This window comes from Dromaius novaehollandiae, chromosome 3 (genome assembly GCF_036370855.1).
Source record: "Dromaius novaehollandiae isolate bDroNov1 chromosome 3, bDroNov1.hap1, whole genome shotgun sequence".
NCBI lineage: Eukaryota > Metazoa > Chordata > Aves > Casuariiformes > Dromaiidae > Dromaius > Dromaius novaehollandiae.
This window is the reverse complement of record NC_088100.1, coordinates 42983143-43010194: the sequence shown is the minus strand read 5'-3', so window position 1 is coordinate 43010194 and position 27052 is coordinate 42983143. Positions and strand designations below refer to the sequence as shown.

Here is a 27052-nt window from a genome sequence, read left to right as displayed (position 1 = left end):
AGGTTTAAACACAATTTTGGGTGATCCTCTATCTTCGGTTCAAAGTCAGCCAGTAAAGCATGCAGCCACAGATACATGGTTATTGTGCTTTAAAAGCAGGCCAGCTGTTTGCCTATTACACCATGCAAAGCTGTGTTAGTCACAATTATAATCTATCGTGTATATGTATGGATCTTATACGGATAGTGTGTTTTGCAGAATGCAGTCTTGTGGAAACTATCTAAAGAAAATCAAAGGTTCGTTTGTACCTAGAGAATGAGGGTGCTTTCTAAGGGTCCTGGAGAAAAGTGTACGATGGTAGCAGAAAGGTGGGTAGGAAGTAGAGTTCCGCTGCCTAATTTCACTGTGCATCACGTATGATCACAAGTTTTAAGCTTGTTTAAACCAGTGCTCTTAAAGGACATGCCTCGTTTAGCTCTTGAAGAGTGACAGATGACTTCTGAAGTCCCTCCAAGGGAAGTCCTGTCTCTTTAGTTAGGTGCTTGAACTGTACCAGATAGGATGTCTCTCTGGAGGCCTGTAAAGGCAGTGCCTTTCCCTGATTAGATGTGGAGCTTGGGAGAGTTTTTCATTAGGCACCTACTGTGTAGGCGCAAAGGTTTAAGATGGGGAGGCTAGTTTCTAGCTTTGATACATTGACACAAATACTAGAAGTAAAAATGTGGATATTTCTACCGCAGGCAACAAATACTAGATTAACCATTTAGAACAGAATTTTTTAAAAAAGCAAAAAACCTAGAAGATCTAAATCACCCAAAAGAGCTCTTTCTCTCCCCACTGGCTAAAAGAAATTTAAGGAATCTTAACTTCTAATGTAAGTACCTCAGGTGCAAAAATCACACGGGATCAGTTCAGGTAGGTATTGCACACTCAGAGAACAAGTTTTTTTTTTTTTTTCTTTTTTTGCCTTTTTTCTTATGCCGAAGATTGTGTGCAGTACAGCTTTGATTAGTTTAATAACCTCTCCACTCTTCCACCTTTTTCAGCGGGGCTCTGGTTCTTGCTAGAGAACCTTTTATGATGGGGTAATGAGTGGAATGAGCATTTTTATCATTGAGAAACCAAGAGAGGAGTTTCTAAGTGTTTTAGCGTAGCTACTTTCTAAGGTAGGGTTTTTTTACATACATATCTACAGGAAAATAATGCGCATTCATAATATTTATTATCATGTAAAATTGCAGTACCTATATATATATTTCATTTCATACAGTAAGCAGTACTGTAACCATTTACATTAAGAAAACAGGCTATAGATGTCCATGATCCTGAAGTATATTCATTTTAATGCATGCATTATAATACACTCATGAGTATAAATATTTGCACTGGAGCCTGTTCATATGAATAAGGCAATGGACTAATACTCAGAGGATATAGTCCTATTCAGTCTGCATACTGTGTAAATTTGAGATACTCTCTTGCACATTCTGATGTTTCATACTTTCTTGGTCTAAATGGTCACATATTATTTGACTAGTCTAAATATGAACCGTATTGTAAACTATGCTCACTGATGTAAAATGTGTTGCACTTGATGATGTTCCTTAGAATCACTAAATTTTATTTGTTCAAAGTCAGTGGTGAATACCACTTTTGTGCTTAGTTACACATATGTAGCAATAATTTCTACTGTAGACGTGGAGACTTTCACAGAAAAATAGTAAGTAAAAAATGGTCTACGCAGTCTGTGTAGGAAAATGATTATTTTCTTTAAAACACAGCATAGTGCTGTGGTTATGACTTAAGTTTCATTTCTCTTGTGACATTCCAGTTTTACTTTCTTCTTGCTGTATCTTTTACAGCCTGAGAAAACTCATAAGATGTGTAAACACCATTTTTCCGTACTTTATTTGACAGGACAGCCCATGAAGTGTGCAGTCTGAACAAGAGACCAAACCCACACTCTCCCAATACATATGGAGAGCTCAATATGAGTGAGGGAATGAAGAGTTGGATCTAAAGCTTATTACTGGAGATGAATAGATCCACAATAAGCTGTTCAAGGATGTTTATGCAGTTTGCTTATTTTACCAAAATACTGAGTAATTCTGCAATAAAACAGAAGCAACTTCTTTCTTTTTTTAAGTTTCTCTTTTTTAAGTTTAACCTTTTTGTTTAAAAGTATGTGTGGATTTCTTTTACTGCTAAGATCCTTGTTTTAATCTCCTTCATCCTGGATTTCTTAGTGATTAAGTTCCAGGGATTCAGTGCAGTCACTGCTTATTTATACCATTGAAAATAAAAAGAGAATCAGATCCAGAGGTTTTTCTTCTTCTTCTTCTTCTTCTGCTTCATCTTCTTCTTCTAAATATATTGATTTACACTTTAAGTCTACTTAGGGATATTTTCATCATTAAATTGATTCCCTACAATTGGGAAGTTGCAGTTTTGTAAGTAGTTACACATTTAGCTAACAGCTTGCTAAAGTACCTTTAAGCTCATCAAGAATTAGACCTATGCTATTGTACCTAGAAACTTGGATGCAACCAGATTTGCATGAGAGGTAAGTCAGAGCAGAATTGGGACTAATTGCCTTAAGATGCTTAAAAGATCACCTCCTTAAATCCACAAGGAAACTTTAGGAATAGCAGGAAATTCTAGATACCATATGAAGACGAAGGGTCCACCTCACCTAAAAAGTGTGTAAATGTTAAGTGTCAGGTTTATTTGGTGTTCCAGGTAACGTACTTCTTCTCAAATCAGTGCATAAATTCCCTATGTAGCCAGTGGGGAAAGTTTTTCAGTGGCCATAAAATGAAGAGGTCTCCGTGGGGTCTCAGTTTAAATAGGCAGGAGCTCCTTTTGGATCCCTCAAATGCACTTACCTCTCTGTTACAGGGAGCAAAGCTATTCAGGGGACTTAAGCACTTAATTTAGGAAAGCTGTCATCATTTAAAGGGTAGATGCACCAAGGTGCCTAAGTTAGATTGCCTGGATCCCATCCAGAACTATTTATGAAATAAAAAAGTAAAAACCTTTCTTGGCATAGTTGAAAGAGAAATTTTAATCTTTTTGTTGAAAAAAAATGTAATCAATTAATGATGTAGCTATGCTGCATGATCAGTTGTGGTAATTACATTTTTAATTACTTTACCCTTAGGACCTGATTCTGAACTTACTTCCACTGGTATAAAGCAAGGATAACTTAGCTAAAATCAATGTAGCTAAACTAAAATATAATTGGTGGGAGGTCATAATCAAACCCTAAGTACTATGCTAAAAGTGGAACTAATCAGAAATCTAAATGGATTTATAATTTGTACAATTGACATTTTCATAATCTAACTCACTAAGAAGTTAACCTTCAGATATAGAACCTGGGTTCCCTATAGAGCCTCATTGCATTCAGGGAAGTGAAGCCACTAGAAAGTCCATAAAAAGATGATGATTCTGTGCAGCTTGTAAAACCACATAGGGTATTTTTTTTCATTAAATGATTGATGTATTTCCAATCTGATATTTTTTGCATAAGACAAGTCTCTGTGCAAGGCTTTGCTTTGAGGAGAAGCTGGAGAAGCATTGAATGAAAGCATGTCCCCAAATAACAAACAAACAAACAAAAAATTTCTAGAGAAATAAGGAGATTTAGAAACTAATGTCTACTCAAAGTCAAGAATGTTTAAAGTCTTTTGAAAATCAAATTTAGAATGTATTCTCCTCAATGGATAGTAGAGATTCATTTTGTTTAAAAAATATGCTAATTTATAATACTAATATAGTTTCATGAGTCCTGGTAATGTGTTATTCCTGTAACTTTTTTATTATTATTTATTGCAAAAAAAGAGAAAATATATTAAAAAATTAAGACATTTTCGAACAAGTTTTGTATATGTTATTATTAAGTAAATCAGTGTATTTTCTCTAAAATAATTAACACTTTAATAGGTAGCTGTTAATTTATGCTGTATATTCAAGCCAATCAACCACCTTCACTTTACAAGATACCTTTCCCTAAAGTAATGTCTTTTCCTTCTGCATTTTCATAATGCTAGTTTTTGAAAGGTCATGCACACCCCCAAAATGATTTATTTTGTTATTAGTGGCATCTCAGACCAGCATTGTATCCAGCAGATTTTCTCTCTTTTGTCAGAATTTATGTGTTTTTTTAATACTTTGAGGGAAATTTTGTATATTCTATTTACCTCAGTGGCAATTATCCACAGGAGTGACATCGCTGTGGTCACTGAAACTGCTTCCTCAGTAAGCCTTGAGCGAGGGAGTCTTAAGCTGACTGTTGTGCGTGAGCTTCCTCTCATGGACATGAGTGCCGCTCCTATATATATAAATACTCGCTGATTTCAGGCAAGTTACTCCTGATATTTTTCACTGTAACCGAGATTCCATGACAGATATTTATCCATCTCCTTAAATAACAGAAATTTATCACTCTTTGGGAAAAAGAGTATAGGCTCATAGCATGAAGAGCTGCAAGCCCTTTTTGCAAGGCATTCTTGCTGCTTTCTCTGGAAATACCACCCATGCTGCTTTCAGAAATCTGCCTGGCCTTAGCAGTACCATTATAATGTGTTTCGCATGAATTTGGAAGGCTGAAACAGAAGTTGTACACATTTTAGGAATGTTAACAAAGTAATATTTTTTCTCCACTGAACAACTGTGTGTTTGAAAGAGGCCGTTTGATCAAACCTCTGGCACGGTGATAATTATTGTTTTCTGCTGACATATTTATGGAATATTTATATGTTGTTCTGTTAATATTTGATCAAGTGTTTTTAGTTTTTGGCATGACACTTTCTTTCCAGATTTTTGTTGGCTGTGTCTGAAACAAAACACTTTGTTATTATGAGGCTGGAATTTATTCAACTGTCTCTTGGACATCCTAGACTAATAAACATAATCATAGTAGTCTGTAGGCCTCCAAAGCCACAATTCTAATCACCTGGTATCATGTTTTATTGCAGAAAGCATAGCTTTAACTTTTAGACAAATTAAACTTGGATAGCAGTATTAGCTAGGCAGTAGCAACGAGGATGTGTTAAGGCTTTTTTCCATGAGTAACATCCTTGAAGCTGACAATTTTTTGTGACTGAGTAGATGACAGCATGAAATTCAATTACAGCAAACAGTCTCAGTCATTACACCTGTCTACTTCCACAGGAAAGTATTTGTAAATTGTGCGCTATCCTTCGATTCCCTAAAATTTCGGTCTGTAATTGACAGTTGTCAGCAGAGACGAATAGAGACAGAAAGAGAACATAAAGCAACCAAGTAGCTCACCAGAGAAAGGAGCAGCTTTAGGAGTTTTGTGGGGTTTTGTTTTTCTTAATGAAGAGTAATAGTTGTGTGCCAAGGATTTAGTGCAAGGCTGGTGGCAGATGTTTCAGTTAAAAAAAAAAAAAAAAAAAGAAAAGTTATGAAAGATGAATCACGAAAAAGGCAGGACAAAGGAAAAATCTAATTAGCACAGATATATTTCTTCTCTGAGAGGAAACAAATGCTACATGAGAACAAAAGCCCCTCTCTGTTATTTGTAAGGCTGGTTTGTTGCTCTAACACATTTGTAAGAATCAGGTTTGTGCCTGATGTGTCAAAACTTATTCACAAAGCAAGAGTTGTGGATACCTTGGGAGCCGATGTTGTCACTTGTTACGCAACTCAGCATCCGTTCAGCACTGATTGATGCCCAACGTGCCAGTTTGGGAAGAAATGGGATACAGACATGACAGTAATATTCGTACCAAATGTCAGGCAGTTGAAGCAGGGGAGTTCGTAGGATGGGTCTAGACGTAGACTCTGACCAGAAAAAAGACATGATGGACAAACTGTCAGCCCTGATATTTCTAAACTGTTTCATTTGTTTCTGGTAAGTTCTTTTTCTTTGTTTTTATTGGTTTCCCTTCCCAAAACTTTGCCATAGTTGGCAGCATAGAAAGCTGACACAGTGAGTGAGTACAGGCTTGACAGAGGAATTACCAAACCATTAACTATTTTAAATGTATCAGAAATATAAAAGATACAGAAAATTAGTCAATCACTACAAATCTGATAAGAATGCTATTTAAGTGTAAGCTTTCTTAGAACTTCATAATAATATTAGGGGAGACGACAATGTATTGATTCTTTTTCCTCATTTTTTGGCTTCTTGTATTTCTTAATTGATTTGCAGTTGTATTCAGATAACTTCTGTTTCTGTTACTCCCCATAGATCAGCAGGTAATTTAAGAGTTTCAACCACAAAAGCAAGGGCAAAAAAGTGTAATGGAGTAATGCAGTGAAGTATTACTTGACTACCTTGCCTGTTACCCTCTACTCCTCACATCCCCAAGTGGCCCGAGAGCTGTGTGTGCCTCTGCTCATGGCTTGCAGAGCATTGTAAGCACGCTGTGTTATATTTATGAGCCAGAAAGTAAAGTGTGTCAGAGAGGAAGTTAAAATCGCTTCTCAGTAGGATATTGTTAGTGTAAAATATCTGATTTATTTGGGTCACTTTTTGAATGCTGCAGCTTGTAAACACAGTGGGGAATCTGTCTGTCATTGATCCAAAGCAATAGGTACTAATGGCATAATACAGTGGTACTCAATAACCTTTTATCATGGGCTGCTTTGTCATGTGGAGACTTAACTGAGGGCAGAGAAATACATTTTAACCAAAAAGGAAGTGCTATAAATTTCCATCTGTCCATTTTAAAAAGTTCGGTTTAAGAGCTGTCATATTCTTGCTTGATTTTTTTGCATGGATTATCATACAAAATAGTATGAAAGTTATCTTGCATAGTAGTGGAAATATGAAGATAAATGTAGGCAAATTTTCCCAAGCAGTCTAAGGACAAGCTAATGCAGATCTCTGTTATGGCTTGAGTAGCACTGCTATATTATGGTACTCTGAAATGTATTATTTCTCCTTTCACACAAATGCCTTGTAAGTTTACGGAAAACCCAGTAAACAAATAAGGGAAACATCTACACTGTATAGTTTTAAAATGTATGCAGTACCTGCAAACCCTTGTCAAGGTTTTATTTTAAGTAACATCCTTATAAGTCAGCGTGGGCAGATATCCTGAGGCATGTTGCTTCAGACCAGCTTAAAAACCAGTGTGGTTCCACATCCTGACCCCAGGCTCCTCATTGCTGTGGCTGCAGTTCTTCAAGTGGTATAATATGTTTGCCTGCAGCTCTGATCTACCAAGGCAATCCTGATGCCTAAGTTTCCTTTAAAAACTAACCAGTGTGATGGAAAAACAGGTTATGACTTCATTTATACTTTTTCTCCTGGGAGCAAATTAGTAAGAAAGCCAATGCTGAAGGGTGCCATTTGGGTAATCTTGATGCAGGATTGGTAGCAGAGTACAGGGAGTTTTGTATTCTCTTCCTGAACAACCGCTTAGGAGCTATCAACAGTATAATTCCCTGCTACTCTTTTCATATACATATGCTTGGGTTCATTTTGTGTTCATTGTCTGTAAGAAGCCAGATTCCAGTCTCAGTTAAAATAAATGTACAGTCAAAGAAACTCCGTTGTCTAAAAAATCCTTCCTAAAAAGGAGACAGCTATGACATTTAAATAGAAATAATAGAGTATGTTATAGCTGTTGGGACTCTGTTATCTCCGTTTTTCCATTATTTGCTTTTGTTAGCAATGTTCCCTTTCAGCATTGAATACTGACAGCACCTCCCAACTGCTGTAGAAAGCTGTTGTAGAAAAAATGTTGCTAATACTTCATGTAATTTAAAACTTACATTGGGCCCTGAGATTCAGTTTTACAGGGGTATAAAAATTGATCTCTCCCTGCTTTGTGAAAAAATGTTTTTTGAATAATTGCTGCATATCCTCATGATATGAAAAGAAAAGAGGCAAAAAGCCAAGAGATTTTGTCCTTTGGTAAGTGCTGTAAGGGTCCTGTACTATGAAAGTAAGTGAGAGAGTTACTGCTGATTTCAGCAAGCACAGGACAAAGCTCAAACTGTACTAAGCACATTATTGCTATTATAAAATAAAGCACTATAAAAAATAGTTAAGGAAGGCTGTCAGCCCATTCATTCATTAGTCTTTCTATAAGAAATCATGAAACCGGAGATGCAAACAGACTTCATAACATTTATTAATATGGGTTTTGGTCCTGTACTGAGAGAATTTACTCACCTTATTTTGGGAAACTTTTTGTACAAACCAGGACAGCAGAAATGAATCCCTTATTCCTTAGAAATTTTAACAGTTTTGTAGACATGAATGATTTAGTGTCTAGAAATGCTATTTCTAAAGAGAGTTTTAAAAAAATGTATCAGATGAGAAGTCTCCATGACTGATGTTGCTAGATGGAACTGAGGCACTTTCATGATGCAGGGCTTTAGGAAATCTGAGAGAAATGGCTGAGTAGGTTTCTTTTGCTAAGCTTTTTTTTTTTTTTTTTTTTTTTTCCTTTATGAAAAAGGTGTTACAATTGATTTTGTGCTAGAAATTGGTGCATAATGCCTAGTTCCTTACACATGTGAATGTCTGGCTTCCCATGTTTTGATATTTTAGTTTACATTGTTTGTTTTATTATTCTATACTTTTTTAGCTTAATGCAAATTGGAAAATATTTTATTTTGTGTGTCTTTGTATTTTGGAAAATACACTTTGGATCAAGGAAAATGACAGGCATGAGAACCATGGAATAGCTAAGGACAGAGATAAAAGGCATGATCGATATTGCGTAATAACATTTTCACAGAACTTTGGACTAAAAGCAATGCCTTCCAAAACAATCACTGCAGTTTTCTGTATATAAATATTTGCACATATTAATAATATACCGTATGGTTGGCTTAGCATTATGAATGTAACACATCAGCCTACCAGATGCAGTATTCTCTCTGGAGCAGAATATTTCCTTGGAATATCCTGCTCTTTTTGACACTTCAGTTTTAACATTTTCTATAACTTGATCTGAAAATCATGACCAGCTTGAAATCTATATAACTTGAAGGCTTTATTGGTAAAGCCCAGCAGAGTTATATTTCTCTGTGGCTATGATGTTGAAACCTAGTGAAAAATCAATTTTTCCTTTTGCTGAATGGTATATTTGAAGCATTTAAAAAAGGTGAATGAGTGTGCTGAGGGCCTGTCATTCTCGAAGTACTTTCTTATGCAGCATGTGTAGGTACATCTGCCAGTCAGCCCTGAGAGGCTGCGTGTGTTTGATGCATTGGATGTTGTGTCAGCAGGAAGGAGAAAAAGAAGAGACGAGGTATATCAGAAAGAAAGTTCATAGCAAATGGTGTTTTGAACAGCCCATATTCCCCAGTGTAATATATTATGGAAATAATGATTCTGACAAGTGATGCTTCTTTGTAACCTGAAGTGATACTGTGGGGACTAAACATGCTCGAATCATTCAGGACCAGGTACTTAGTTGTCTAGAAATGCTGTAAGAAATGCCTTCTTTGCAAGCAGGTTTGTTATGGAACCTGTGGTAAGAACCAAATTACTGAAGGAAAAAAAAAAAAGAAAAAGGTTTTATTTATTATTATGATTATTTTATCTAGCAATGGCACAAAAAGTGGTATTTTTTGTTTGGATCTATTTTTACTGATGTATCTTTTATTCTGATTTAGTACCATATTTTAGCTTTTATTTAGGAATGGATTGCGTGCTTTAACTCATTTTCAAACTCAGTCAAACATAGCTGTTACAAAAACATATACTGGTTCTTCATTATTTAACGTGGGAAGGCAATGGGAAGTGGTCTATAGTTTTAAAAAGAGGAGTCAGAAAGCCAAAGGAAATAAACATGTGATTACAAAACAGGCTGTAAAAAAAGATGCGGAGACTATATGGAGAAAATGATTATACTAGAATAAAGAACAAAATGTTCCTGACATATACACTCTCCCTAAGCATAGATCAAGAAATACAACCGAAAAGGCAGGATAACAATAGTTTTTTTATATTTAGCCTTTAACATCAATATGATTGCTCTCATTTACGGTGATTTCTGTACAGTAACAATAGGCTGATGTACTTGCCAGAGGAGGACACTCTGGCTTCAGCCCATTTGATGATTCTCTTCTTCCCCTGACATATGTCAGGGCTCAAAGTGTGAGACAAAATAAGGTAACTTACTGCATTTTAGGAATATCATCCAGTATGGGGCTTATAGGCAGCATCATTCTCTTCAGAGCCCTAAAGGAAGATCCAGACTCAAGGTCGGAATTAGCAACATGTACAGTCTGCATGGCTGGGCTCTCTTCTGCCTCGTGTGGGTTCTTCTGCCTCTGAAATATAGCACAGTCTTTTTAACTACAGGAAAAACAAACAAACAAAATAACAAAAAATCCTTTTCTTTTAATCTGATCTTTCCTGAAAGAAAACAAGAGTATTAACTAATAGGAAATATAATTAACTTATTCAAGACAGCTTTGCACACTACCTTGCCATGTCAATAAATCACTGAGATTTTCTTTTTCTTTGAATTTCCTAAAGAAATGGAATTTGCCTTTTTGTGGTGTACTTAGTACAGATGTTCAATGAGAATGGTATGGAATATTTCACTTCCCCTGTTACCATCTTCCCCCTTCTCTGTCCCTCTTTCTCTGCATCCCCATTCCTTCCCCACATAATCAAAGTTAACTAATTCCAAAGGAAGTGAGTTCATTTCGCTTCACTGCTTAAAAGAAAAATAAATGTTATGACCAACAGAATGATAAAATTTGGTATGCTAAAACAAAAGGCAGTGAATGTTGAGAACAATTTCCAGTGACCTAAGTAATACAAATTTTTTTCAAGTAAGTATAAATGTTAATGATTTTGGACATATAAAAATCTAAAATTAACGGTTTGAAAACATTTATCTGGATGATATAGAACATGATGCATGAAACATAATGACCTCTCTGAAATTCAGCCAGGATGCTGTGCTACATATTTAGACAAAGACAACTAGTTAATCACAGCAAAGAATATTAGACAGAGTAAATTGGTTTGCTGCATTCCAGACTCTTAGCTACAAAAAAGAATATATTCCACTAATTAAAGAGTAGAAATATTCAAAGCTTTTAGAAAGAATGCGAGAGAGCAAGAGAGAGAGAACCTGGATTTAGAATGCTTTATCCAGTCATGGTGTTTGCATGATACAGTGTTATGATTTTATCAGTTAGGCAGCTTACGTTAAGGGGTCTTCAACTTTGATTATGTTGAATATATGACATAATAATTCATAATAAATATTATCATGCATGGTTTATATTTTTAATTTCCATGGATTCTTGGAGCTTCTCATGAAGTATAAATAAATTCAATTAAAAAACCCCAAAAGTTAACAATCAAATTTTAAATGTCTTAGAGGATTATTATCCTGGTCATGCTGTACAAATTTTTGCTTTTTTATCGTGTTTATATCCTTAATTCTACATAATCTGCACTCTAGATGTTTTATTTCCTTATTCTTTAAGTTAGATAGAAGAAAGTGGGTGTGCATAAGAATATTAGAATAGTAATTACTCTAATTAGACTTTGAGGTGAATGGTAAAAGAGAAAGTCAAGTTCACCTGCAGCAAAGTGTCGTTCTGCAAAAGAATCTGTATTGGTGGACCTGTAGTTCTAATGAACTGGGTTCATCAATGGGATAAGAATTCTTTTTTATCTGAAGATTTTACTTCATTTTACAGAGTGAAAGCTGTGTATACAGTTCTGAAATAAGGCTGCTCTTTTTTTCCCTAGAGAAAGATTTAAATATTTGAGAATGTTTTCTCAAAGTTGTGGATTCTGTACTGGAAAGAGATATAAGGAAATTTATATATATATAAATATATATATATATTATATTTGTTTTCTTTCCTGTCTATGGATTATATATGGATCTATCTGATTCATGTCTCTGAATCTGCTCTCTGAATATGATCATGTTTCTAAACAGATAAATGTAAATTTTCCTTTAACTGCAGAGGGATGAGGATCAGATCCTCTCTGTATCTTTTGCATGAGCAGCCTTGAAATTAACTGAATTATTTCCGCTGAATTGAAGGAGGACAAGACTAAGTCCTGCTTAGTTCCAATCCTATGGCTCTCTTTTAAACAGCTAAAATTTTAGAGAACTTCTGCACTGTATACATATATATACAGTGCATATTTTTGAAGAAACATGTCATGTTGGGACTCCTTTGGAAGAACCTGTCAGCAGAAAATCTTCCATCATTCCCTTTCATTAACTATAAGATAACTTGATTAAGAAAGCTACTTTTTCAATCACTCACATTTTATTACACTATTTATTAACCTTATTTAAATGAGAGTCACTGGCTCTATAATTTGTGTACTTTTTATTTAATTTCAAAAAGCACCTGTTTGTGGGTGACATATAGTAGGAAACTCTGTGTGTACATTTGCATGTGTACATGTACATGCTTCCGTGTAGACTGAGTGGAGTAGGACAGTCACCTCTTTATTTCATAAGAACTGCTTAGATTTTCTCAGACTTTCAAAAAACAACAAGGCCACATATGGAAATTTCAGCTCTAAAGAAGGAGTGTTCTAGAAAGGTTTGAATGAATGAAAAGAAGGTTTTTAGTCTCTGACAATGTTGTTTTCACTACCAAGTCATGTCGTAAGAAAATAACACAGTAGATTATTATTAAGCAGAATTGCAAGCAACTATATGAAATCCACCTAAAATGTGATTTTGTTTCATACACCTTATTTATTTTTACAAGCATTTCAGAAATATATGCAATAAATATTTAGATTTGTAATTTAACACAAAATTAATCTAAAAATCTACCTTCCTAGCTTAATTAGAAATCATTTGCTTAATTGTCATTCCTATCCCATAAATCCCAGTTTTTCACTAACTTGAACAATGCCACTTTTTGCTGTTTGCACTGTAATTTGATTTCTATTATAGTTTATGAACAGCAATAGGGTCCTGCTTGAATATTCATTAGCTGTTGAATTGTGAGCTTTGAAAAGGTGCTTTCTTTTACCTTAATGAAAGTGGCTCAGCATGAGGTGGATCAGGAATGACATTTGATTTTAGGGATCCAACAAGTTTGCTTATTATTTATTGACACATCTTGTCCAAACAGCTCCCTCGCAAGTTAGCGGAGTAATGAAAGAGAGAGTGCTTCAGCGGAGTGTGGAGCTTTCCTGGCAGGAACCAGAACATCCCAATGGAGTCATTACTGAATATGAAATCAAGTATTATGAGAAAGTAAGTGCTAAGATTATCTGTAATGTACAACAATGTGCTCTTTGCTCGCTAAATTGTGGAGCCATATTACAGCCATAACAGTCCTGTCATCTATCCTGTCTGCTGTGATCTTTTCAAAGCCACAGTGATTTTGCTTGTTTGTAATAATCATCTATTAACTATTTCTTGCACTTATTATGGTTATCATATGTTCCATGTATTGTATTTTGCTATCCAAAAAGTGAAATATCCACTTGAAGTCACCTTTTTTTTTCCCTCTTGATTTTTCTATTATTAAATTGGACAGTGGAAATTTTAACATGAGAAACCATTTTCCTGTCTCTTCTACACTGTTTTTGAAGTTTTTTCCATTTCCTTCTTTGTCAGTATAACTCGAATCCTGAGATGAGACATCAAATAGAGCTCTTGATTACATTTGGTATTTCCTTATGAGTTGGGCAGCTTAGACTTATGTCTGAAAACTTCCACAACACTTCCTACAGTTTCAGCTGATAAATATTCCTTGTTTGCCCTTTGAAAAACTCCCAGCAATGAGAGATTTATTTCTCACTTCTTCTCTCAACACAGTAATGCATTGAGGGCAGCTTCTCGATAGTTGATGAAGTGATCTCTATTTTTGGTAGAGTGAAATTGCAATCTTATTGATGTCAGTCGGAGTTTTGCCATTGATTTCAGTGTGTCTGGGGCTTCATTCTTGATAACTTTGAGTATTCTAGAATAATACAAAAAAAAATCTGGCAGGCATATAAGTAAGGCCACATGCTACCATAAGCTGAATGAAAGTGGGATAAAGGCAGGTTTTGCAGCTACATGTTTGTCTTGGGACCTGGAAGAAGTGTTGCTCCTCCAGATTCACTGAGAAATTTGCTGCAGCATGTAAAGTATTCGTATTTTTTATGAAACAGTCTGGGAGAAGAAGAAGGAAAAAAAAACCACTAAAATATAAAGAAATGAACATAGGCACTCCTCTGTGATCTCTTGTGAAAACATTTTATCTCTGAAAACAAGGTCTAATATCTCTATATCAGAAAAGAGTCAAAAAAGAGAAAAGGGTATGTCACCTACTAGGCAACATATAATTAGGCAAATTCAGACCAGATTGGATCTAATATCAAGTGTCACATCTAATTTTCAGTGCTGAATTACAAAAAAATATATTTATCAAAAGATCTTTGTATGATTTGGAAAGGGAATAAAATGCTTATATGTTGATGCTATGTCCCAGTTTTAAATTACTCTGTTTAATGACTACTATGACAAAACTTACCAGATATGTAAAGATATCTACAAATCTTTTTAAAGGAGTCCTTCTATTTTTGGCAGGTAATGTATCTCCCTTGAGTATGTACGCACACACACAAAACTGAATTCCAAACATGATAAGAAAATTTACATATTTACCAAAGACAAAACTGTTCTCTTGGCAAAAAACAAAAAAACCCACAGATTTTTCATTTCTATAAGCACAGTACTTTCTTGTCTGTTAAAATAAAATAAACCATTTAAATAGCTGGTGGAAAATAACATAAAAATGACAAAAAAACACTTTTCATGTATACTAACTTTTGGAATATAGATTTTATTATTTTTGTCTATGAATTTGTGTTACTTTAAATAAACAGCAGAATTTCATTGCCAGTTTCCCGTGTTTGCAAAGCACAAGAACTGGTATTAGACTTTTGTAAGGGAAACAAAGCTACCAATATTATACTTCAGTCAAATTAATAAAAGAGGATAAGGTCCGCATTCTACAAACACTCACAGATAAACAGAACTTTATACCTTTAATTCAGTGAAATAATTTTTACACAAATACTTAAATGTCTGCCTTCCTTCCAAAATAATGTAGTTTAGCTTGAAACATACTTCTTAAGCTTCTTGCTCAGGATGAGAGAAGCAGTTCTCATTTTGTTCTGTTAGTTCAAAAAAAAAAAAAAAAGACCAGAACTCTCTTTTAGAGCCAAAATCAAATCAAACATTTTTGTGGTTCCAAAATATTCTGATAAGCATTTTTTTGCCTCTCTTTTCTGGCTAGGACTGGAACTGAAACTGCCAGAAATCTCCAAAGTAAGCCTCCCTTGTGAGGTTTCTAGCTTAGGTTATTTTTCTTTCTTTGTTATTTATTTATTTTGAATCGAAGAATTGTTGGCAATTTGGACAAGTCTCAATTATGCATCAAAACCCAAACTCTGAAATTCCACTGTGCTTTGCAATCCTGAACCCATACTACTATTTACTGTTTTCTTACACTTGTTTCACATCTCTCAAGTGTTCCTGTTCTTTCTCACATACCAACATACATTCCACCATGGTCTTCACTTACAGATGATTTAAATCTTCTTAGAGAAGACATGAAAAAAATATTGCTACCCAGGCTGACAGCCTTGCTCAAATGACAGAACAGGCAAGGCTCAGGAGAAGCCATTACTGCATCTTAGAAAAGAAATTTGGTATGTTGTATGGAGCACTATATTTCAGCAAAAGGCTTTGCTGCTACACTGAATGCAAAGGGGAAGGTTTTCCATCATTTTAAGCTGGCAAAGTGCTATTGAAATCAGCTACAGATTTATTCCTTCCTTCTCTATCCGTCTCATGAGCAGTGCCTCGTATGGCTCGTGCTTGCATTGAGATCATGTGATGCATTCAGATGGTTGGTTAATTCATCTCTTCTGCCCTTCAAATCAGGGTTGCATACGCCACTGAAAATCAACAGGGCTGCACATATTTACGCTGAAGGATAATTTGGACCAGTAAATTTGATGAATAAGTAGAGCTGTTTGAATACCATAATGGTCTGTGATACAGCTTTTGCAACATTTGAAAGTGAGTTGTTACCCACAGGATTTGTAATCATACAGCTTCAAAATCTGGGGGTTACATACTCAATTTCTTTCCCTGGGTTTTACTTGATGCCATAGAGTCAAAACTTGGGAGAAGACTAGGAGCCAGAGAAAAGACTAAGCATTTTCACTAAGTCAAAGACCAGAATTCAGGCAATATCCAGTCAGTTTTACACTGGCACCATAATAACTTTTGGAAGGTGCTGGAAGGCAACAAGGGAAAGTATTCTGACCATGACAGAACAAATTTTCCTGTCATTGAATTGTTTAGACCCCGCAGTTGTCCCAGGAAAGCTGTGGTCAAGCTATTTTTTCATCATATTTTTACAGAATGTAATCAGAGCCCAAAAACCACTCATTTTATGCCTGGCTGTTTTAAGACTGACAGCATGAGCATCCTATTTAAATTTTATGTTACTTTAAGGACTCCTCATTGCAGTGACAGTGTTTTGTAATACTCCTCAGAGTGTGCTGTATTTTTTATGTTGGGGAAAAAAAGCATTCAACAAATTGAAATAAACTACCCAGACCAGTTGTCTGTTGCTAATCTGCAATCATGATAAAATCTGACCTGTAAATGTTATTTAATCTTTTGCCTTATTGTTTCCAGGATCAAAGAGAGAGGACCTATTCAACAGTGAAAACCAAGGCCACTTCAGCTTCTATTAATAATCTAAAACCAGGAACAGTGTATGTTTTCCAGATTCGTGCTTTTACTGCTGCTGGTTATGGAAATTATAGTCCCAGATTGGATGTTGCTACACTAGAAGAAGCCACAGGTAAACATTTAGATTTATAGGCAATTAACATTTTCAGTAGAAGCAGTAAGTAAAATGAAAAAGAGAGGAGTCATAAGCAATATTATTAAAACTACAAAGAATAGCAAGTATGCTAAGTGGTTTTAATTTGGTTGAACTGTCCATCCAAATTCTATGTGAAAATGGATTTTTATTATTGTATTTTGAAGAATGAGCTTCAATTAGTTGCTTTACCATAGAACTACTAATTATATTCTTGTAATTAGACAGAAAAGATTTGTGACATATCAGGTTCTTCCTCTCTAATGTCCTCCTAACACAAAGCAAATGATTTTTTCACTTGAATACGCACCTCTTCCTCCCCACCAGAGAAGTGAGTAATGGTGAAATAGTGGCTCTGCTAGATTCTTCAATAGCTGAGGAGAGGCTAGAAGAGGAGATTTCAGCCCACAAAGGCTTCTCCAGGTCAATTTTTTTTTCTTGTTTGGTTTCCTAAAAAACCTTTTGTGAAGTTTTGTTTATGGTGTGTGTCTTATCTCCACGTCCATCCTTAGTTTCTTTTGATCTCACTGGCCAGTTTCATGTCAGTTTGCTAAAGAAACAGAGCTCTCAAAGATACTAAGTTTCTTTAAGGCTCATGTTGCAACCTAAGTATAGAAAAAACACGCTTTTAAAACCCTCATAATGGAAAAAAACAATGTATGAATTTGGTCAGTATGATACATTAGAGAAAGCTTCTATGGCTGTGACATTGTTATTTCAGCAGTGGGATAACATTTTGTGAGAGCTCGTTCTTTCTTTGATGCTAAAATGTGTCCTTATTTGTCTAAAAATCATGTTGGTACCTTTTTTTCCCCACTGACCATGCAGTTGCATGCTTGCATAGTTACAGAAAAATCCACATTTTGGGTCTTAAGAAACTCCTGGGTCACCGAGACCTGACAGCCGTGAGCTCTCTCACCCAGACTGTCTGTGTCCCTGGCAGCTTCAGGGCTCTGTCACAGACCTAAAATTTGGTTACTCTGTTTTGGGTCATTTACTTCAGGTTGACCTCTCTGACAACAGGTCAGCCAGTTTGGAGCTGGGAATACGTAGCCTACACATTTAAAGGCCATAGACTGCCAAGTCTGGTCTCTGTGCTTTATGCAGAATATCTAAGGCACAGATACATGCCATAATGTCTTATTGATTAGAGTCAGGTGCTGCATGAACAATTGGTGGATGTTCTTAACACACAGTAGGTCTTAACCTTCCTTCCACACAGAATATAAAAAGCTATTAATGGTGAATAATAGCACATCAAATAGTGATAATTGAAATAGTAATTATGATAATAGCAGCAATAAAATATTAATAATAATATTATTCACTCTATGTCTGATATTATGCTTTTCACCCATAGAATTTCACTTTACAAAGGAAGTCAGGAGCAGTATCTCCATTTTAGAAGATGGGAAACTGAGATACAGACTGAAGTAATTTCTTATTTTGAGTAGATTTTCTGGCAAACAAATGAAAAGTCTGTCATTATCTGTCATATGCTTCTGGCAATTAGCTGATATATTGTCCATAGTGGTTTGCATTTGGCTGACCAAAATGTTTCCCAGACATGTCCCTAATTACCGGAGAATTCTTTATACACAGAATAAAAACATACCAGTAACCACTAACATTAGCAAACAGTAAACAGTTTCAACTGGAGTTTGATCAGTATATGGAAGATTGGGAAAACTAGAATAAATGCATCACTGGCCATATTTATGTACCCTTTCTGTGTACTCAGGTAATGAAAAACTGCATAATATAAAATAGGGATATACTAGGTGTCACGCAACACTAGACCAGTATGTACATCAGAATTTTTCTCTCATCATAGACTAGCTTTGTGTTTTGACATACCCTGTAACATGTTCTCTGCTTTGATGAAACAAAATTAAAAGTGGCATGTTTTCCATTTTCTTGAGAGACACTATAGCATATAATTCCCACAGAGGATGAGCATACTCTATTTCCCATATATGTCTTTCAGAAACAATTAAAATGTTAGTAAAAAAAAAGTAAATTCAAATAAATTATTTTAGAATTATTTGTTTTATGCAAGTAAGTACATTTTATTTGTGGTTTTATCAGATCTTGCAAGCCCATCGAATTAGTTTTTTGTTAACGTTTTAAAGGAAGACCTTTCGTGCATCATTTTTAGGCAATATACTTCATGTGAAGTACTGCAGAGGTGAGCAGTAAACCAGTGTAATACTACAGTAGTGAAGAAGCATTGGCTCCTCATTATTCCAGTGATTCTGACCATAGCTTTTAAAGATGTCGAAGTATTTTAAAAGTATATAGTGAGAGTGCTCAACCCTCACAGTCAGGCAGACATGTTACCTACCTGAATTTCTCCAAGCACTTTAACTGTTTAATGTCTTTTGGTTAGTCATGTTGACTGAATAGAGTTTTGTATTATTCTCAAGCTTCTGTATTGTGAATGAAACTGTATGGCCACTTTCCAGTGTGGAAGGAGCTACATCCATTATATTAATATTATTTAATATGTGAAATATATATATTAAATACATGTATATATACACAAGAATCGTTGAACATCACATATGTATTTATGTAAATATTTCAAAATTATTACAGTAAAAAAAGAATATAAGATATTTATAAGATATTTAAGATATTTCCCTGTGTTTTTCACTGATCAAAGTACATGCATCATTGTAATTCACTTGTTGGTTAGTAGAGACAGAAGTCTTTCAGGGAGAACACATAAATCTAAGGAGTATCACTTAAGTGGTAGTTTTCTCTTTTGATTCATCAAATTATTTCAAAAATATGTTAAATCAATTGTAGCCAGTGGATCTAAAGAGGCGTCTGTGCTTTTGGTTCTTCCAATAAAGTATGAGGATACATATTCTGTTCTAGATATGAAACAAAGTAAGCAACAAGAATAACTGAATGCATTCAAGTTAAAAATGCTGATGACTTATTTTAATCAGAATTTCAATAGCAAACCAATTGTGAAATTGTTTGTGAAAATTTATTGGTTTTCAGCCAAGCCTGGATGTATACAAAGCATAGAGACACAAACCTCAGACCTCACCTTTCATACATACAAACCTTTCTATGACAAGCTCTCTTGGGACACACAGATTTCGGGAGTGCTCTCAGCAATTTTGCTGAATGACAGAAAGCCCTCCTGGATGCTTTCAGTCATGGCAAGACAGGTGGTACCTTATCTCAAAATACTGTAACATACCAGTACCTTTGAACAGTCTAAAAAAATTGATGGGGTAGTTAAGCATTTGTTAAATGCCTCACTTTTAAATGAAAAGGATTCAGCACAATCTGGAGTGAAGATGACTTTGATTTTAGTCAGGTGCCTTGAATCACTTTAAATAAGCAAGGTTGAAGCAATATGCAAATGCAAAATTTATTTCTAATATCTGAAGTAAACAACACTACTACAAATCTTTATAGAAGACATAAAGAATAAAAGAAAAAATGTTTAGTTTACATAAATCCATGTTTTTGTTGAAGTTTTCATGGTGCACTTTGTCAAGATTTCTCTTCTGTAAATCATACATTTTAGATTGCTTGCATGAAAGAATGTTGCTGGAGGATCAGCACAGCTTTTATAGCTAATCTCCTTTTTTGAATCCTCCAGACACGTTTGGATATACATTCCCCATCCCTCCAACGGTGTACATAGAAGGTAGTCTTGACTCCTCTAAGGAAAGCATTGCCTCATTTCTTTGCATATACAGATATCACTATGTCATATTGGGTGTCAGCTGTAGCTGACTGCCTAAGCAGCAGTTCCTCGTCTCTTGCCCTCTGAGTCGTAGTGCAGCTTAAGCCAATGTAAGGGCAGATTTCCCTATCCTGCTGCTGGTCCCCTACCACTACCATTGTATCAACACTAGTGACAGGTAACTATGCTATGGAGACACTGAAAACTCTTTCTGAAAGATCTGAAAATCTTTCCTCTAAGACTACTGTAGCATCTTTATTTCTGCCAAACCACAGTGAACATGCCAAAAGTTGGCTTCTGAATCCCACTTAAACCAACTAACAGCCTGAGTTCATCCACAGAAGGGAGAAACAGCACAGAATGAGTACATGAACAAAAGCAGATGTCTTAGACTTCTGTCACTGAAGTCTTGTAGGTCCTATCAAACCAGACCTACTATTAGGCCTTTCCCTCACAAAGATGTAAAAATACCTAATTCATCACATCCCACCTATCTTACCAGTTGGCTGGTGCAGCATGCTCCCAACACTTTCCAGAGCCCAAATGACATCATCGGCTTGCCTCCAGAATGTGCCAGTATCCGAAATCTGTGAGCTATGCAGAGCAACCCACTCACATATGTCAGCCTCTATGCACTTGACTTGGCTGCTGGATAAGGTGACAAGCTCATGTGGGTATTACTGCAGACTGTTAGATGGCTGCATCTTCACACACTCACCATTGTGATAGTATGCTACCTCTTCTTGGTTTCCAAATGAGGTTTGCACTGAGGTTCAAAGAAGGAATGGAACAGTTTTAGGAAATGCTGTATTGTGTGTGAATCTGATATTCCCATACTTGGGGTTCTCTGTTTTGATGGGCTGAGAATGATACAGGCACTGAGTGGTATCACTCATGCCCCTACACTCTTGCACAAGATACTGACCACTAATTTCCAACAAGTTCCACAAACAAGATATATGTAGGCCTGTAGTAGGATCCAGCTGACCCGAGTATCTCAAAAACTTAGATACTCAAAGGTAAGCATTCTTCTTTTCCGTGTACTCCAGATTAAAGACTGGTATGAGTAATGAGGTACTCCTCAGCTGCACTAGGTAGAATACAGAAAAACTATAATGTTTCCTTAGGAAATAAAAACAGGGGGAGGGGTGAGGTTAAGAGGAAATTTCCCCTCAAGGCAGAATATTCTGTATCTTTGTAGCATATCAAGGGGTTTGTTACATTTTTCAGGGAACCAGCTGGTACAGGTCAGTGTCAGTGACAACATAAATCATGTTGATTGGGTTGCTTCTCCCCAGACAGGGCAAAGAAAATACTGTTTTGTGTGTTTCTATGGGAACCTATGAAATCTGCAACAGGAACCTGATTCTGTGGAATTCATAAAATTCTCATGTAGACATTCCTGTTTAGTTAACATTACCAGGAGTTAACTGTATTAACCTACCATCTAAAATTTAGTTAATCAATCTTTTTTTTTCCTGCTTTGCTTTTATCACTCTGCTGCTTCCCAATGACTCACTTCGACAGTACCTTTTTTCAGCATCACTGCCTGATGTCTCCTCCTTGATTCTCAGTCTCTTGGGCCAGATCCTCACTGTTACAGACCAGTATAGCTCCATAGAGTTCAGCAGAGCTGTGTTCATGTAATGTAACTGAGTATATGGCTGCCCACATTAGATGATGGGCAAACAACATTTTTAAAAAACTTTGAAGTTTCTCAGGCTAAGCATTTACATACTCAGTTTACATTATTCTGACATGCATACATTTTCATACATTAATATCATTGACAATTGCATAAGAAAACAAATAATGTGTGGATTTTTAGTGTGTAAATTCCTTGAAACAGGGAAAATTTCTCATAAATGTGGAAGTACCTTTTCATTGCTAATGGAAACAAATAATAAATAATATTAGCAATTTACAATGATTAAAAGCAAAAGATATAGAAATATGTTAACTATGAAATGTGTGTACATAGGGATCCTCTAATGTGCTAAAAATAGTTAGTGTTTCATCTTAAACTTCTTCTTATAGCTAACATACTGTCTTATAGGGGTACAATCAAAGTCAAATCAACCAGTTTTAGGGGTGAGGCCCTTGCAGAGCTCTTCAGGGATTATTCTCCTTCTGTCCCCCTTTATAGGGATATATTGGTGAAACAGTAGGAGGGAGTAGAATTTACTGGTGCTGGCTTTCAGCTGCTGGCTCTACCACCTTGACCAAGTTAATTCCAGCATAACTCCTATTTATTCCCTACAGGTGATCATTAGCTCATCCAGCATTTGTGTGAATTTCTTATATATGTCTTTCTTTAACTTCATTAGTCTCTGTTTAATAGTTTCAGGCAACAAAAAAGGTAAACCAACAATCTGCAATTCATGAAGGTTAATTTACCTTTGACAGTTCCTTTATACAGAATAATTTTGAGCTAATCTCTATTCCTTGCCCTTTTTGTAGCCACGGCTGTTTCCAGTGAACAGAATCCTGTTATTATCATAGCTGTAGTTGCTGTGGCAGGAACCATCATTCTGGTCTTCATGGTCTTTGGATTCATCATCGGGAGAAGGTACTGCACCTTGTGTGGGCATAAGCATATCTGACCCCATTGCTGTGGACTCTTCAGGCAGAGCCTAGTCTGGGATGGTAATCTGCAAAACTGAAATGGAAATAATGCTTAATCGTGACAATATACATTTAGATCCCATTATCAAGTATTCAGTTAGTCCACTTACTGTAGCAGGGCACACTTAAATCAAGAGGTTCTTTTTGTCGTATGTAAGTGTACAGCAGAAGGAGCCCTTAGCAGATTCTCCACCTGGGATCCTCAAAGCTCCAGTTTCTGTTCAGTTTCACTTTATCTGATCAGCCTTTAAATGACACTACATTCAAGAAAAAAAGGCACGGCAGTGAGTTTAAGAAAACTCTCATGTAAAATAGCATTCCGCTTTCAAGTTCATTAATCCACTGTTTTATCCATAGGAGCTTTTCAGAAGTAGGGTTTTCTGTTCAGGACCTGTCCCAACTAGTATTTGATACAGAAGCCTTTTGAATACAACTGTTCATGATTTATTTAGAACTCTGCTGTTGAGAAAATTATAGCTCAAACTCTTAAAGGGCCTGTGGAAGTTAGGTGCTCAGTGCCTGAAAATCCTAGCCTGCAAAACTGATGTTGGCAGAGCTTTAGATGTGAGGAAGTAAATCATTATTTACTAGTAAAACTGTCCTCTTTCTTTTCAGGCATTGTGGCTATAGCAAAGCTGATCAAGAAGGGGATGAAGAACTTTACTTTCATTGTAAGTGTTTTGCCTTTTTTTCCCCTTTCAGGAATTCCCAACTCAATTATAAGAGACTGGTATTGGCAGTAACATAGACAATACTAAAACAACATTCTGTGAAAGAAAAAGCCATAAGAAATTCAAAACGTTGTGTAGATAGCAAGTGAGAAGTTTAAAACCGTAAAAATGTGACCTACACAAAAATAATGCAGATTAAAATCAACATTGCTCACACTGGAGGTTTATTTCTATATATCTGTATGATATACTGTTATTCTCATTTTTGCATTTTTTTTCCTTTGGTTACTTTTGAATACATGTTTCACACTTTCCTAATGATCCCTCTGAGATGCAGTAATTGAGAGGTCCTTGGCTAAATAAGATCTCTACCTCAGACAAACTTTGGATTAGGAAAGTGAGGGTTACTGTGTCACTCCAACAATGACGGTGTTCTGCTCAAAAGCTGTTTTCTGCAACCGTGAACACTGTAGTGTTGATATCTGCAGAATATACTGTTCTTAAAAAAAAAAGAATACTTAATTTGAAAAGAAAGCTCAGCTATTTAATTACTGTTCTCAGTTCTAGAATCAGTTGCCAAGTAGTGAGGAATAGCACCCACAGCCTCTCTTTTTTAAACCATATATCTGAGCTTATACCAGAACCCTGGGAAAATTCAGTAAAATAGATCTGTCTTGGGCCAATCACAGTTGAGAATTTAAGGGGAGAGGAGGGCTTTTGCACTAAGAAAGAACAAATTGTTAGAGGGTTACAGAAAAACTTTGTTTCAGAAGCTTTCTTTTTTTAACCTTTCCTCATTTCAGTTGTAATATCATTTTGAGATGGAAAATTAAAAATACTCAAAATTGTTTTAGAATCAGTGATCTACTCAGGAAATACAGTACAAAAGGTTTTGGACATCGAAAATTGCAAAATCAAGTAATAGAATTAAATTGAATATGAGCTCTGATAAAAAAACAATGCACAGGTTCCCCGTATTCTCCCATACCTGATAACTCTAAAATCAGTAGAATTTACTATTTAGTCATGCTATGCTGTTAGCAGCCTTTGTCTACCAATAATTGCAGCTGTACTTTAAACCTATCAGAATTTTTTATGAAAGAAATATTGTTTATCTTGTTTTACATTTGTTAAAATCATAAGCTATCATCAGGATGTAATATCACAGAGAGAATGAAGTAGCCGCTAAACATGAACTTTTAGCATCTTCTTAATGCACAACTCTCTAAACTAGTAATTCTAGCCAAAGCTCCAGTCAAAATCAGATCAAGTTTTCTGTTTCTCCTTTCTGCCTTGGCAAAACCAGTTCAGCCTGAATTTATTCGTGCTCCCTGCATTTGGGTGTGTTGCTACTTAAATCATTTCTTTTAAATGCAGAGAGTATTAAACTAAGTTGTGACATCATTGCAGCTTTAGTCAATCAACACATAAGCTGTACAAGAAAGGTGGAAAATAATAATGGGATAAGAATTATTTATCGTGTCATGTACAGTGCATCTGATTTTAAAGAATTCATCAAAAATCTGGTGTTACTTAAATGTTGCTATTCTGGGAGTGATGGATTTGAAATTTGCCTCTTGTAGATGCATTATAAGCTTTTCACATCTTCAGAAGAGCTATTGCTTTCACTTTCTAAATCCCCTTATGGCCTTGAAGGAAAAGATTGACCATGTATTCTTGTATTGGAGTGTATCAACAAAAGGAAAAAAAAACTTGCTGGACTTTCCCCCATCCATTATCAGTGGACATTTTTGTTTCAGGGAAAGCATAAATGTATTAACACAAAAGCTGCTACTTAATGTTTAGCAGTTGATCCAGAAATGCTGAGTCTTTATAAGTGTTTGTTTCTCCTATTTTGATTTCTTTTGAGAAATCTGCTTATGCAGCAAATCAATCAGAACAGGTAATACACATAGCCTTTTTAAAACCATGGCACCAAATACCAAAAAAAGTCACTTTTTACCTAGTCACTTTTTCACCATCTGTTGATTTAAAGCTTAGTAATTAATTTTATTTGATAACTGTATACAGAATGAGATGAAATATGGTGCTGTGGTCACCAGCTCGGTTACAGTGCTATGGACACCGATTTCCTATGTGCTGAGACACCAGACTAGATTTTCACAAAAAATTTACAAGTAACGATTTAACTAGGCTTTAAAGTACTGAATTTAATAGAATATCAAATCTTTTCTTTCAATCCCCCTCAACTCTCTGTGGCCCCCAGAGCTACATTTAAAGATATAAATACAATGGAGGAGTTTAGTCAAGCAATTCCAATTTACATTTTGTTTCCTCCTCCCGTTTTCTTCTAACAATGTCTTCGATTCCGTGCGAGCACTATTTCACGTTGGTATGCCAAGATAGGTTTGGCCTGTCAAAATGTTTTATGACAGCTTGAATAAAGAACCATCAGAGGCCCATTTGAGATTCACAAGGTTACCTCCAGTCCAGGGCCCTTATCACAAACACAAGAGGATGGCTCATTCTCTGTCTCCCTGCCTGAAAGCTCAGTAATAGCAGGGTAACCTACTGTTTTCTTCCCTTTTCTCTGATCCTTTTTGATTTAAATAAATAAATACTTATCACTTTAAATATTTGAAGCGTTATCTGCATAATTAGGAGAACATATCTGTAAATACATAACACAACGGACAATAACATCTGGGCAAAATCATGAATAATTTTTTGTGGATGTAATTTGATTCCTCAAACAATTTCCCTAGCTTTTTCCTTCTTACAATGTTTTTTGTCAGTAATACCATCTGAAAAATAAATACATGATTACTATGCCATTTTTCAATATATTTTCAAATTTAAAATATTTTATGGTCAATAGATTACAAAGCAACTATAAATTATTTATGTTTTGTATTGCCTTGATCCAATTCTTGTGTTTCAGTACATCAAGAGGCATCTTGCTTTTTTTTCATATTGAGATTTAATTCACTGAATTAATTAAAACGTAGGACTATAATGCTTGTGAGCCAAATTTATTTCATAAAAATTGTTTGGTTTTTATAGATTTTTAGGGTTGCTCTACTTTCACCAGAAGTTCTGAACAAGAAGGGTTAATAATTTTGTTGAATCAGCAGCAAACTAAGGGGAAAACCATATGCTGGCCAGAGATCTATGCTGCTTCCTCCCTTACACCAAGCATTATATGGGAAAAAGAAAGAGAGCAGAAATCAAGGTTCTCTGTATTATTCACTTAGGTGCTTGAACAAGGGAATGATTGACCCATAAAGTCCATTCTCTCTTC

General features: G+C 35.5%; 1 protein-coding gene across 6 annotated transcripts in view; it reads left to right on the top strand.

The window, feature by feature from the left end:
- Nucleotides 1-27052, top strand: part of EPHA7 (EPH receptor A7) — a 165180-nt gene that overhangs the window by 105669 nt on the left and 32459 nt on the right. For all 6 annotated transcript variants that reach the window (XM_026122111.2, XM_026122110.2, XM_026122115.2 and 3 more), the window contains exons 6-9: nucleotides 13018-13142; nucleotides 16593-16761; nucleotides 22955-23063; nucleotides 23735-23790. In XM_026122111.2, the coding sequence (XP_025977896.1) occupies nucleotides 13018-13142; nucleotides 16593-16761; nucleotides 22955-23063; nucleotides 23735-23790 (459 nt within the window). The remainder of the gene's footprint in view (nucleotides 1-13017; nucleotides 13143-16592; nucleotides 16762-22954; nucleotides 23064-23734; nucleotides 23791-27052) is intronic.